The 13,912-nt window shown below is 41.9% G+C and overlaps 1 protein-coding gene across 21 annotated transcripts in view; it reads left to right on the top strand.

The window, feature by feature from the left end:
• Positions 1–13,912, top strand: part of PTK2 (protein tyrosine kinase 2) — a 349,963-nt gene that overhangs the window by 317,998 nt on the left and 18,053 nt on the right. For 16 of the 21 annotated variants that reach the window (XM_063669137.1, XM_063669131.1, XM_063669130.1 and 13 more), the window contains one exon: positions 4,062–4,124. The exons of 4 other annotated variants lie outside the window; for them this stretch is intronic. In XM_063669137.1, the coding sequence (XP_063525207.1) occupies positions 4,062–4,124 (63 nt within the window). Of the gene's footprint in view, positions 1–3,630; positions 4,125–13,912 lie in introns of those variants that run through there. One more of the 21 variants, XM_063669134.1, reaches the window with a different exon arrangement.

Raw genomic sequence — 13,912 nt, 5'->3', positions numbered from 1 at the left:
TACGTGAAGGCTGCAGAATCATATGATGTGGCTCCATGTTTGTAAACATACATTTACACCACAGTATTAACTAATGATAATTACTTTTACATTTTAATTACTCCATAATAACTAATGATAATTACTTCCAAATGGTAAGGTTGAGTGATTTGTAATTTTTTCATCTATTTTCGCAGTATCTTAATTTTTCTACAGTAAGTGCATGTTTATTTTGTTAGATTATTGACAAATGAGGATGTATACAATATTTTAAAATAACAAAATTCATGTAACTATTAAATGACCGCATCGTAAATTGGGCCTGGTGGGTCTTTTGTTTTCTTAGACTGTAGCTCTAACTGGGCGTGGTGGCATGCATTTGTAGTCCCAACTACTCCAGAAACTGAGGTGGATGATTGCTTGAGGCCAGGAGTTCGAGGCTGTAATGCACTATGATTGTGCCTGTGAATAGCCGCTGCACTCTGACCTGGGCAGCAGATCAAGACCCTGTCTCTTAAAAATAGAAACTGTTGGCCTGGCACGGTGGCTCATGCCTGTAATCCCAGCACTTTGGGCGGCCGAGGCAGGCAGATCATGAGGTCAGGTGATCGAGACCATCCTGGCTAACACGGTGAAACCCCGTCTCTACTGAAAATACAAAAAATTAGCCGGGCGTGGTGGCGGACGCCTGTAGTCCCAGCTACTTGGGAGGCTGAGGCAGGAGAATGGCGTGAACCCGGGAGGCAGAGCTTGCAGTGAGCCGAGATCATACCACTGCACTCCAGCCTGGGTGACAGAGAGAGACTCCATCTCAAAAAAATAAATAAATAAAAAATAAAAATAAAAACTGTTGTCCTTCCTGCTACAGTAGAGTCAAACCTCATCACCTCCACTCTCTGTTTAGAGCCCTTCAACAGAACCCCTAAGCAGACCCAGCTCCCAGCTAGTCCCTCAAGTGAATGGGCAGAAGAGGAAAGTATAGTTTCAGACTTTTTTAAAGTTGCAAGAATGGCACAAAGAATTCCCACGTTCCCTTTACCTAGAGTCTCCACTTGTTAACATTTGACCTCATTTGCTTTGCATATTTGTACATACCATTTTTTCTGAACCATTTGGAAGTAAATACCAGATATCCTGCTTTTTAACTCTTAAATAGTTCAGTGTGAATTTCCTAAAAATAAGGATGTTCTCTTAAATAACCATAGCCGAGTTAACCAGTGTCAGGAAATTAACAATAATACAATACTGTTAGCTAATCAATGGACTATTCATATTTTACCAGTTGTCCACAGAATGCCCTTTCTAGAAAAAAGTCCTGGATCATGAGTTATATTTAGTTATCACATCTCTTGAGTTTCCTTTAAGCTTGAACAGTTCTTGGGTCTTCCTGAAATCTTTCCTGACCTTGATGTTTACGTTGAGTAATGTTCTGTGAATTGTCAATCTGGAGTCTCGTCTTCTCAGGTACTTTTTCTCAAAGTCCATTGTGTTTTGGAATATTTTTTCTTAAGTATATCTGGGATGTTTGGGCCCCACAAAGCTGCCTCTTCATTCAAGCAGTGGCAGAACCTCAGCATTCCACGGAATAGGATCTGTGAGTTCTGCTACTTGGAATAGGACCGCCCCAGTGAGTTCCCCTTCAGTTGCCAGTTGGAATCAGTGTATTACGTGTGTTTGCCTGGTTTCCTTTCTGTCTATTCCTGTCTATCTTACCTGTCAGAGAAGATTCTATCCTAGAAGTCAGGAACTATCTACCTCTGAATTTTCTCTTCAGCTATATTTCACACCCAGCCACAGCTGTCCATATCTAATGGGATAGTCCTCTCTGGTAAAATACACAGCATACTTTCTGCCATAGTCGCCAACTGCATGCCTCTAGGTTTGACTTCCCCTGTGTGGGCATTAGTTATATATATCACATCTGCAGTAAGAATTCATTTTTTAAATTATTGTTCGTTGATATTATAGTACATATAAACACAGTACAATGTTTTAAGTTATGCTCTTCAGAGTTCAGAAATATTTATTCTGAACTTTTCTGGTTTACTCATTGAGAGAGTTCTAACAGAGTGGAGTCTTGCTTAGTCACCCAGGCTGTGGTGCAGTGGTACAGTGGTAGCTCACTACAGCCTCAAACTCCTGGGCTCAAACCATCGCCCCACCTCAGCCTCTCCAGTAGCTGGGACTCAGGCACACACCATCATTCCCAGCTAATTGTTAAAATTTTTTTCTTTGTAGAGATGAGTTCTCACTATGTTGCCCAGGCTGGTCTTGATATCCTGGCCTCAAAGGGTCCTCCCACCTCAGCCTCCCAAACAGGTGAAATTGCAGGCACACACCACCACACCCAATGCTACATTTGAGGATTTAGGTCATTTTCCATCTATATTTAGCTATTGCTTTTAAATGAATATTTTTACATGAAAGGGAACATCTTTTTTTGTATAGTAGCATGGAGGTTAATTCAGTCGACATTGATGTGTTGAGTGCGCACCAACCAGGAACTGTGCCAGGCACTAGGGATATGGGGCTGATATACATGAGCTGTTTTGTAATTCTGTTGAATGAACAGATAAGTAAGTTGTAACTTTTGCCGTCTTTGCTTACTCTCTGCTGCTGCTGTCAGGGCTGTCTATTCTGTTTCAGGATGCCCCTGATTATTAGAATGTTTTTCCATAAGTGATCCAAAATCTGCCCTAAATTCAGGGACAACACACAAGTTTCACCTTTTCCCATATGGAATCCCTGAGGACTGTTAACAACAATCAGCCAGAGCCCCCTTTTAGTGATTAGCCATCAGGAGCTCCTTTACCCACTTCCTGGTAGGAGCTATTCTCAGACCTCAGCCAGCTACCTCCAGGCACTGTGCCTGGGAGGGAAGGAAAGGGGGAAGGGAGGAAGAAGGCAAAGGACAGTGCAGGGCCCCTGCCCTGGAAAGTTTGTTTACCTCTGAGCCATCAGAGGATCACTCTTACCTTAATGGTGGCTGTGTCCTTCACCAACTTCCTACTACACCCTGGCACCCACAACTGACCCCTGCTTTGATTAGAGATAGTTAAGACAGGCAAAAAGCCTAGTAGGAACTGGTACAATGAAAAGGGTTTGGGCTACAGCACTGGAATTGGAATTGGAAAAGAAGGGAGAGGTGAAGCTCGTTTCTCCATCCCCCACCCAACAAGTGCTTGCAGATGGTGTACTCAGTGGCAGGCTCAGGTGTGAGAAATAGGAGATACACAGACAAATCAGACATCAAGATGCTCCATCTCTAACGAGGGAAGTAATTATGCCTGATAGGTGCCAACATAGAGGTATCTGTAAGGCACAGGCTAAGAAGCAACCAGCTCTGCTGAAGAGGGAAACATGCTGCCAAGAAAGGGTGTCTGGCTGAGCCTTGAAGAGTGAACAGAAGTTTTCCAGGAAGAAGTACGTGGCCAGTGTTCATGGGCAAAGGGGAGGCAGGAGCCACTGTGGCTGAAGGCCAGTAACCCATACTGCGGGAGCACAGGGTTGTTTTCATGAGGAAAAGCCTTTCTACCCTGTTCCTTCACCATAAAGGCATGTAGCCTACTTCGTTTATTCTGATACTGATGAAATTTCCGTACTGTTATTTACATAAAATCTAGATTTCTCTGTTTGGTTTCTGTATTCTAGATGCAGTGTGGGAAAACAGTCTTGTAATTGAACTCATTTGCTACTTTGGCAAGACAGCCAAATCCGTATAAGCCATATTCTGTCAGAAAGCCGCAAGTAATGCCTGATATTTTTATCCTGGGGTTTCTTCTCAGTGAAGAAGAAAGCCTGCTGTGCTACTTGGAATAGAGGTGAGGTGCAGGTTGTCCAGCACTGGGTGGGCCAGTGCAGGTGCCAGTCTGTAAGGTGTGCGTGTGTGGAGAGGAATGCAGTTCTTCCCAAGGCAGCCAACCTTCATTCATCATCACTGGAATTTTTTTGAAATGGGGCAACTTTCAACTCTTCTTATTCAGAGGACAATTGTGTTAAAAAGGAAGGAATTTAATACAGAATCTGTCGAAAATTTTCAAATCAAAAGTGAAAATTTTTTGATTTTGTTTTAATTTCTTCAGAAACCTGATGTGAGACTCTCTCGAGGCAGTATTGACAGGGAGGATGGAAGTCTTCAGGGTCCGGTAAGCCTGAGTTTTCAGCAGGATTTGATTTCCAGTTCTCCTATGTGTGGACCATCAGTGTTTATGTCACAATATATCCAAGTTTACTAATATTTGTAATAGCGAACAGAATATTCTATAAAGTTAACATTTTAAGATTATGAAAATCTATGATGTACAGCCTAGAATTTTTATTCAGATACGGAAGTTTTCTGCACTTTGATAAAGGCTTTTTTTTTTAACTTTTATTTTAGTTTTGGGGTACATGTACAGATTTGTTATATAAGGAAATCGCATGTTGCAAGGGTTTGTTATACCGATCATTTGGCACCCAGGTGATAAGCATAATACCTGATAGGTAGTGTTTTGATCCTCACCCTCCTCTCACCCTCCTCCCACCCTTCACTCTCAAGTAGGCCCCGGAGTCTGTTGTTCCCTTCATTGTGTCCATGTGTACTCAGTGTTTAGCTCCCATTTATAAGTGAGAACATGCGGTATTGGTTTTCTGTTCCTGCGTTAGCTCACTTAAGATAATGATAATGACCTCTAGCTCCACCCATGTTGCTGCAGAGGAAATGATCTCATTCTTTTTGTGGCTACATAGTATTCCATAGTGTATACATACCACATTTTCTTTATCCAGTCTATCATTGATGGGTATTTAGGTTGATTCCATGACCTTGTTATTGTGAACAGTGCTGTGATGATTATAAGCATACATGTGTCTTTATGGTAGAAAGATTTATATTCCTTTGGGTGTGTACCCAATAAGGGTCAAATGCTACTTCTGTTTTAAGTTCTGAGACATCGTCAAACTGCTTTCCACAGTGACCAAGTAATACATTCCCACCAGCAGTGTCTAAGTGTTCTATTCCTCCACAACCTCGCATCTGTTAATTTTTTGACTTTTTAATAATAGGCGTTCTGACTGGTGTGAGATGGCATCTCATTGTGGTTTTGATTTGCATTTCTCTAATGATTAGTGATATTGGGCATTTTTTCATATGCTTGTTGGCCATGTTTTATGTCGTCTTTTGAAAAGTGTCTGTTCATGTCCTTTGCCCACTTTTTAATGGGGCTGTTTGGTTTTACTTGTTAATTTGCTTTAAGTTCCTTATAGATGCTGGATATTAGACCTTTGTCAGATGCATAGTTTGCAAGTATTTTCTCCCATTCTGTGAGTTGTTTATTCTGCTGTTAGTTCCTTTTGCTGTAAAGAAGCTCTTTAGTTTAATTAGGTCCCATTTGTAATTTTTTGTTTGTTGCAATTGCTTTTGGTGTCCTCATCATGAAATCTTTGCAAGGGCCTATGTCCAGAATAGTATTTCCTAGGTTTTCTTCGAGGTTTTTTATAGTTTTAGGTTTTACATTTAAGTCTTTAATCCATCTTGAGTTGATTTTTGTATATGGTGTAAGGAAGGGACCCAGTTTTATTCTTTGGCATATGGCTAGCTGGTTGTCTCAGCACCATTTATTGAATAGGGAGTCCTTTCCCCATTGCTTGTTTTTGCCAACATTGTCAAAGATCAGATGGTTGTAGGTACGAAGCTTTATTTCTAGGCTTTGTATTCTGTTCTGTTGGTCTGTGTGTCTGTTTTTGTACCAGTACCATGATGTTTTGGTTACTATAGCCTTGTAGTATAGTTTGAAGTCATGTAATGTAAAGTCCTCAGCTTTGTTCTTTTTGCTTAGGATTGCTTTGACTATTCAGGCTCTTTTTTGGTTCCATATGAATTTTAGAATAGCTTTTTCTAATTCTGTAAAGCATGTCATTGGTAGTTTGATAGGTACAGCATTGAATCTGTAAAGCACTTTGGGCAGTATGACCATTATAACGATATCAGTTCTTCCTGTCCATGAGCATGGAATGTTTTTCCATTTGTTTGCATCATCTCTGATTCCTTTCAGCAGTGTTTTGTAATTCTTATTGTAGAGATCTTTCACCTCCCTGGTTAGCTATATTCCTGGGTATTTTGTGTGTGTGGCTGTTGTAAATGGGATTACATTCTTGATTCAGCACTCAACTGGATGTTGTTGGTGTAGAGAAATGCTACTGATTTTTGTACATTGATTTTGTACCCTGAAATTTTGCTGAAGTTGTTTATCACAGGGGTCCCCATCTTCCTGGGCCACAGACCAGTATTGGTCCATAGTCTGTTAGGAACTGGGCCACACAGCAGGAGGTGAATGGCGGGCTAGCCAGCCTTAATGCCTGAGCTCTTCCTCCTGTCAGGTCAGTGGCAGCATTAGATTCTCATAGGCATGTGAACCCTATTGTGAACTGCGTGTGTGAGAGATCTAGATTGCACACTCCTTATGAGACTCTAATGCCTGATGATCTGAGATGGGACAGTTTCATCCCAAAACCATCCCCCACCCCATCCTCTGAGTCCGTGGAAAAATTGTCTTCTACGAAACCCGTCCCTGGTGCCAAAATGATTGGGGACTGCTCGTTTATCAGATCTAGGAGCTTTTGGGCCAAGACTATGGCGTTTTCTATGTATAAAATCATATCATCTACAAACACAGAAGTTTGATCTCTTCTCTTCCTATTTGGATGCCTTTTATTTCTTTGTCTTGCCTGATTGCTCTGCCTAGGACTTCCAGCACTAATGTTGAATAGATATGGTAAGAGTGGGCATCCTGGTCTTGTTTCAGTTCTTCAGGGGAGTGCTTCCAGCCTTTGCCCATTCATTCAATATGATGTTGGCTGTGGGTTTGTCATAGATGGCTCTTATTATTTTGAGTTATGTTCCTTCATTACCTAGTTTTTTGAGGGTTTTTAACATGAAGTGAGGTTGAATTTTATTGGAAGCCTTTTTTTTTTTTTTTTTTTTTTGCATCTATTGAGATAATCCTGTGGTTTTTGTTTTTAGTTCTGTTTATGTGATGAATCACATTTAATTGATTTTCATATGTTGAACCAACCTTGCATCCCAGGGGTGAAGCCTACTTGTTTGTGGTGGATTAGCTTTTTGTTGTGCTGCTGCTGGATTCGTTTTGCCAGTATTACGTTGAGGAATTTTGTATCTATGTTCATCAGGGATATTGGCCTGAAGTTTTCTTTTTTTGTTGTTTCTGCCAGGTTTGGGACTCAGAATGATTCTGGCCTCATAGAATGAGTTAGAGAGGAGTACCTCCTCCTCAATTTTTTGGAATGGTTTTAGTAAGAGTGCTACCAGCTCATCTTTGTACATCTGTTAGAATTCAACTGTGAAGCCATCTGGTCCTGGGCTTTTGATGGTTGGTAGGCTATCTATTACTGATTCAATTTCAGAGCTCATTATTGGTCTGTTCAAGGCTTCGATTTCTTCGTGGCTCAGTCTTGGGAATGTGTATGTGTCCAGGAATTCGTCCATATCTTCTAGATTTTCTAGTTCATGTGCATAGAGGTGTTCATAATGTTCTATGATAGTTATATGTGTTTTTCTGTGGGGTTGGTGGTAATGTCCCCTTTGTCATTTCTGATTTTATTTATTTGGATCTTCTGTCTTTTTTTAATTAGTCTAGCTAGTGATCTAAAATTGTTATGTATTCTTTCAAATAACCAATTTCTGGTTTCATTTATCTTTTGTATGGTTTTTCATGTCTCAATTTCATTTAGTTCAGCTCTGATTTTGGGTATTTCTTGTTTTCTGTTAGCTTTGGGGTTGATTTGCTCGTTTTTTTCTAGTTCCTCAAGGTACGATGTCAGGTTATTAATTTGAGATCTTTTTAACTTTTTGATGTAGATGTTTAGCACTATAAATTTTCCTCTTAACACTGCCTTAGCTGTGTTCAGGAGATTCTAGTATGTTGTATCTTTGTACTTATTAGTTTCAAAGAATTTCTTGATTTCTGCCTTACCCAGAAGTCATTCAGGAGCAGGTTGTTTAATTTCCACGTAATCATATGGTTTTGAACAATCTTCTTAGTACTGATTCTATTTTTATTGTGCTGTGGTCCTAGAGTGTGGTTGGTGTGATTTCAGTTTTTTTTTAAATTAGCTATACAATTGTTTTATAGCCAATTGTGTGGTTTATTTTAGAGTATGTACCATGTGCAGAGGAGAAGAATTTATATTCTGTTGTTTAATAAAGGCCTTTTAGTAATAAGCCAAATTCTTTGTGACCTAAAGAAATACGTACATCATTTCTCAGCCTTTTGGCTAAGATCAAGTGAAGAAATATATACACATATTAGCTGTTGTTAACACAAGCTGTCATTTGCTAAATTTTTTGTTGTTGTTGTTTTCATTTTTGTTTTGAGACGGAGTCTTGCTCTGTCACCCAGAGCTGGAGTGCAGTGGCGTGATAACCTCCGCCTCCCAGTTTCAAGCGATTCTTGTGCCTCAGCCTCCCGAGTAGCTGGGACTACAGGCACGTGCCACCATGTCCAGCTAATTTTTGAATTTTTAGTAGAGACAGGGTTTCACAATGTTGGCCAGGCTGGTCTCAAACTCCTAACTTCAAGTGATCCGCCTGGCCCATTTGCTAAATTTTTATACTCTTACTACATGGTTGTGAAAGTCTCCAGAGTCACAGAAAATTTGTTCAAGCAAGATTTTTTTCTTCTGGATGTGGCAGGGGGAGAATGCCTGAAATTCTCTTGAAAGAACTAGCTTATGATTATTCCAATTATATTTAACCCATTTATGCCTAGTGTTCCATTATTGGAACGCTAAGCTTGTGAGAGTTATTTATATCCTGCTGCTCAAGGTCATCGCCAATGTCTTGATTTTTCCACACCAAAAAATTTGCAACCTCCAGCATAAATAGGTTGAAGCCTGCTAGAAATAGGACTTATTTTCACACCAATTCTTACTCCTTCTTAACGTTTTAGGACCAACTGCTTGTTATGCATTAGTCTCTTCAACATGAGGAAGCAGCCAGTTTGGGTTGGTTGGCTCTTGTTTTTCTAGTTCCTCAATTTGAGTAATTTGAGAGCTCTTTTTTTTTTTTTTTTTTTTTTTTTTGAGACGGAGTCTCGCTCTGTCACCTAGGCTGGAGTGCAATGGCAGGATCTTGGCTCACTGAATCTTCTGCCTACCGGGCTCAAGAGATTCTCCTGCCTCAGCCTCCCAAGTAGCTGGGATTACAGCCACCCGCCTAATTTTTGTATTTTTAGTAGAGACAGGGTTTCACCATGTTGGCCAGGCTCGTCTTGAACTCCTGACCGCAAGTGATCCTCCCTCCTCGGCCTCCCAAAGTGCTGGGATTACAGGCGTGAGCCACCGCTCGCAGCTGAATTTAAGATCTTCTTAATCTTACTAATTTGAGCAAACCAACGCCACATTTCCATCAGCAGATGTCTGTTTAAGTTAAATGCAGATTTCCTTAAACATTTGCTGTGCCTGTCAGGTAGCAGACTTACGGAGTTAAAAGTTTTACCCTAATAAGGGTGAAGCTACTGAGTTGACTTCGAGTCACATGTGTGTATGCAGCTGTCAACACTTACCTTAAAATCTTGCAAACATTTTTTTCTATATAAAATAGCACCCAGTCGGGCACAGTGGCTGACGTTCTTTAGTTCATGAGCAAGAAGGTTGCATTATCAGCCATTTAACATTCCCATACACTGAGCTCCTTCCTTGTATTGAAGAGACAAATGCATAAAAAGCAGTTGGTCCTAAACTGTTAAGAAGGAGTGAGAATCGATGTGAAAATAAGTCCTATTCAAGATACTAGCTATTTAGAACATTGCTAACAGGAAATTTGTTAGATAAGGAAAATTCTTTGTGTTCCAGTGTGTGGCCCACAGAAGGTACTCAGAAAAAAATGTAAATCTGTTAATTAATCAAACCTGGATGGAAGGATTATGCAGAACTGCTTTATTAATAAGAACTTGCGGCCAGGAGCAATGGCTCGCGCCTGGAATCCCAGCACTTTGGGAGGCCGAGGCAGGTGGATCACCTGAGGTCAGGAGTTCGAGACCAGCCTGGCCAACATGGTAAAACCCCGTCTCTACTAAAAATACAAAAAAGTTAGCCAGGCATGGTAGCGGGTACCTGTAATCCCAGCTACTCAGAAGGCTGAGGCAGGAGAATCGCTTGAACCCGGGAGGCGGAGGTTGCAGTGAGCCGAGATTGTGCCATTGGACTCCAGCCTGAGCCAAAAGAGCAAAACTCTGTCTTAGAAAAAAAGAACTTCTAAGACAATCAGATGACACATGATGGGCCCACCTAAGATCTCAGTTTGCTTTGTGCCAGGTGGAGGCAATTGTAAGAGTGCTTAGTGCTAACTGAGGACCTGGCTTAGTACTACAAGGTGCTGTGTTGCATCACTCTTGACACATCGGGTACTGTCGTCATCCACATTTCACAAATGAGTAGACCAGGACTCAAAGAAAACTTGCCTAAGTGCCCCCATTTATGCACATGTAGCCAGCCTTGCTCAACAGACTTCACTGCCTTCCTGGGGACTGTTAACATGCTATGACCATTTCTGTTTTTTTCCCCTTTTGTGCTTTCCTAAAGATGATAATTTGGTTTTGGCCCCATTTTGTGAAACACTCCAGCTTTAACACTTTTAGAAATGTGCCACGGCTTCAGGGAGAGCCCTTGTACTAGAAAGTCATGTAGATTATAAATGGATGTGAACTAGTTAGTAAACATTAATAACTGGCTAGTGGAAAATTGATCCCATCAGTGTGCATAAAAAGTAAAAATTCATTTAGACTTTAATACACAGGTTGACAGCATGTTCATTTTTTGATGACAACCTAGTTGTCTTATTAGGTAAGTGTTATTAGCCTCAGTTTACAAATGGAAAAACCAAAGCCCCTAACAGCTCTGCAACTTTTCCAAAGTAAACAGCTGGTTCCGCACAGAACCATGCACGAGGCCTAGCTCCACACACTCATACTGTCAGACTTCTGAAGCAGAGTCTCTCCTTTTCTGTACCTGAGTACCCGAGCAGGTTGTACGTGAGCACACATTGGCTAGATTACTCCGGAATGTTCTGAGAATAGGATTTTCTAGTTCATTAAACTTTCTTGTTACCCAAGTATCAACCAGAAAGTTCTTTGTATTTTTAAACCTTTTAAAATGAGCATGGGGCCAGGCGCGGTGGCTCACGCCTGTAATCACAGTACTTTGGGAGGCCGAGGCGAGCAGATCACCTGAGGTCAGGAGTTCAAGACCAGCCTGGCCCACATAGTGAAACCCTGTCTCTACTAAAAATACAAAAATTACCCAGGCGTGGTGATGCACACCTATAATCCCAGCTACTTGGGAGGCTGAGGCAGGAGAATCACTTGAACCTGGGAGGCAGAGGTTGCAGTGAGCCAAGATCGCACCACTGCACTCCAGCCTGGGCGACAGAGCAAGACTCCGTTTCAAAAAAAAAAAAAAAAAAACCATCCATGGGGAGCACTCAGCTGGCCGTGAGCTCGCTGGCTGGGAACAGGCGCCACATAAATTTAAAAATTTTTTTAATTAAAAACAGGGCATGGGTTTTATTGCCTGAAGCAGTGAGTACAGCACAGCCAGTAGACATTGTCTTTTGTTAAAGTTTTGGCCCGTTTCCACCATTCCCTGCCCTCACGCCTCTCTATCTGCCCTGACCACCTTGCTGTTCCTCACACATTCGGTTTGCCGTCCTGGGACTCCTCCCTCTCCAAGCTACTCTTCTCCCAGGTTGCTACAAGGCTTCCCTTTCAGGGATCACTTTCTTAGAAGGCCTGACCTTCCTACTTAAAACTGCAGCTTTGGTCTGCAGTAGTGGCTTACGCCTGTAATCCCAGCACTTGGGGAGGCCAAGGTGGGTGGATCGCTTGAGCTCAAGAGCTTGAGACCAGCCTGGGTAATATGGCGAAACCTTGTCTCTACAAAAAATATAAAAACTAGCCAGGTGTGATGGCATGCACCTGTGGTCCCAGCGCCCAGCTACTCAAAAGGCTGTGGCAGGAGCATCACTTGAGCCCAGGAAGTCGAGTCTGCAGTGAACGAAGATCATGCCACGGCACTGCAGCCTAGGTGACAGAGTAATACCCTGTCTCAGAAAAATAAAAATAAGGGCCAGGCGCAGTGGCTCACGCCTGTAATCCCAACCCTTTAGGAGGCCCAGGTGGGCGGATCACTTGAGGTCGGGAGTTTGAGACCAGCCTGGCCAACATGGTGAAACCCCGTTTTTACCAAAAATACAAAAAAAAAGCCAGGCATTGTGGCGGGCGTTTGTAATCCCAGCTACTCAGGAGACTGAGGCAGGAGAATCACTTGAACCTGGGTGGCAGAGGTTGCAGTGAGCCAAGATTGTGCCACTGCACTCCAGCCTGGGTGACAGAGTGAGACTCCGTCACTCAATCAATCAATTAATACCAAAAAACCTGTAGTTCCTCTCCTTCTATCCCAGCCATCTCCTTTCTTTGTGGGACACAGCTTCTCCTAACAGAACACAGAATATGCTAATACATGTTCATTGTTTATTATCTGTCTCCTTCCATTGCATTGTTAGCTGTTTGCTCCCCAGGCAGGATCTTTGTTTTATACCTAGAACAGTGCTAGAACAAAGCAGGTGTTCAATAACTGTTCATTGAACAAATGAATGATAGTGAAAGTGATACATAAAGTAGAAAGCGCTACACAAAAATAAGTTGATATGGTATCATTCTTCATACCTTCAAGCTCTGAGACTTTTTGCAAGTCTTTAAAATGAGATGTGTTAAATGACATGTTGAAAACAACTTGATTGTGTGAGGGAGGAACAATTTTAATTTTGTGTGCTATTTTTATAGTACTTGTAAAGAACTGGATCTCCTTTCAATAGAAAGTAAAGCACCTTAAGTTATATCTATTAGCCAGTTCATTATTTTAAAGTAAGCAAGAAAAGTCTTTCTTTTCAGAAGTAGAACATAGTTCCAAAAAGATTTTTCTCCAGGTAGTTAGCCTCAGAAAGACTATTTTAAGTGCAGTTTCAGGTATGACAACTTGAAGGAGAACTGGTGTTAAGTGAAACTTTATCCTGTGCCTGGGACAGAAGTTCTGGGCTGTGGTTTGGCTTCTCTGGCTTGGCCTACAACTGATGGAGGTATAACAACAGGTCCTGACAGACACAGTGCTTTGGGGATGATGACAATGTAGGCCCATGGGAATCTACACACCCAGTGCTACCAAGCCCCTTTCCATCATTGTTCTGGTTGTACCTGTTTTTGTGATAAGGATAGTTGGGAGGCCAGGCAGGAGAGGATGCAGACACTGGGAAGTCCTGGGATTTTAAACCCTTTGGAGGTCAACTGGAGACATCCATGTAAGAACATTTCAAATTTTTTTTATTTGTATAAATTTAAGGGGTATAAGTGCAGTTTTTTTACATGGATATATTGCATAGTGGTGAAGTCTGAGCTTTTAGTGTAACCATCACACAAATAGTGTACATTATACCCATTAAGTAATTTTTTTTTTGAGATGGAGTCTCCTTCTGTTGCCCAGGCTGGAGTGCAGTGACGCGATCTCAGCTCACTGCAATTTTCGCCCCCCCAGGTTCAAGCAATTCTCCTGCCTCAGCCTCCCAAGTAGCTGGGATTACAGGCACACACCACCACACCTGGCTATTTTTTTTTTTTTTTTTTAGTAGAGACGGGGTTTCACCACGTTAGCCAGGATGGTCTCGACTTCCTGACCTCGTGGTCCGCCCGCCTCAGCCTCCCAAAGTGCTGGGATTACAGGCGTGAGCCACTGCGCCTGGCGCCATTAAGTAATGTCTTAATGCTGTTCCCCCGCCCCCGCCCCCACCGACCCCGGCAACTCTTCCAAGTCCCCAGTGACTATTCCACATTCTTAGGTACGTGTGTACGCATTATTTAGCTCCCACTTACGAGAACATGCAGGATTT

The sequence above is a fragment of the Pongo pygmaeus genome, chromosome 7, assembly GCF_028885625.2.
Source record: "Pongo pygmaeus isolate AG05252 chromosome 7, NHGRI_mPonPyg2-v2.0_pri, whole genome shotgun sequence".
NCBI lineage: Eukaryota > Metazoa > Chordata > Mammalia > Primates > Hominidae > Pongo > Pongo pygmaeus.
Note: the sequence above shows the minus strand (reverse complement) of the source record. Positions and strands in the feature narration are given on the sequence as shown.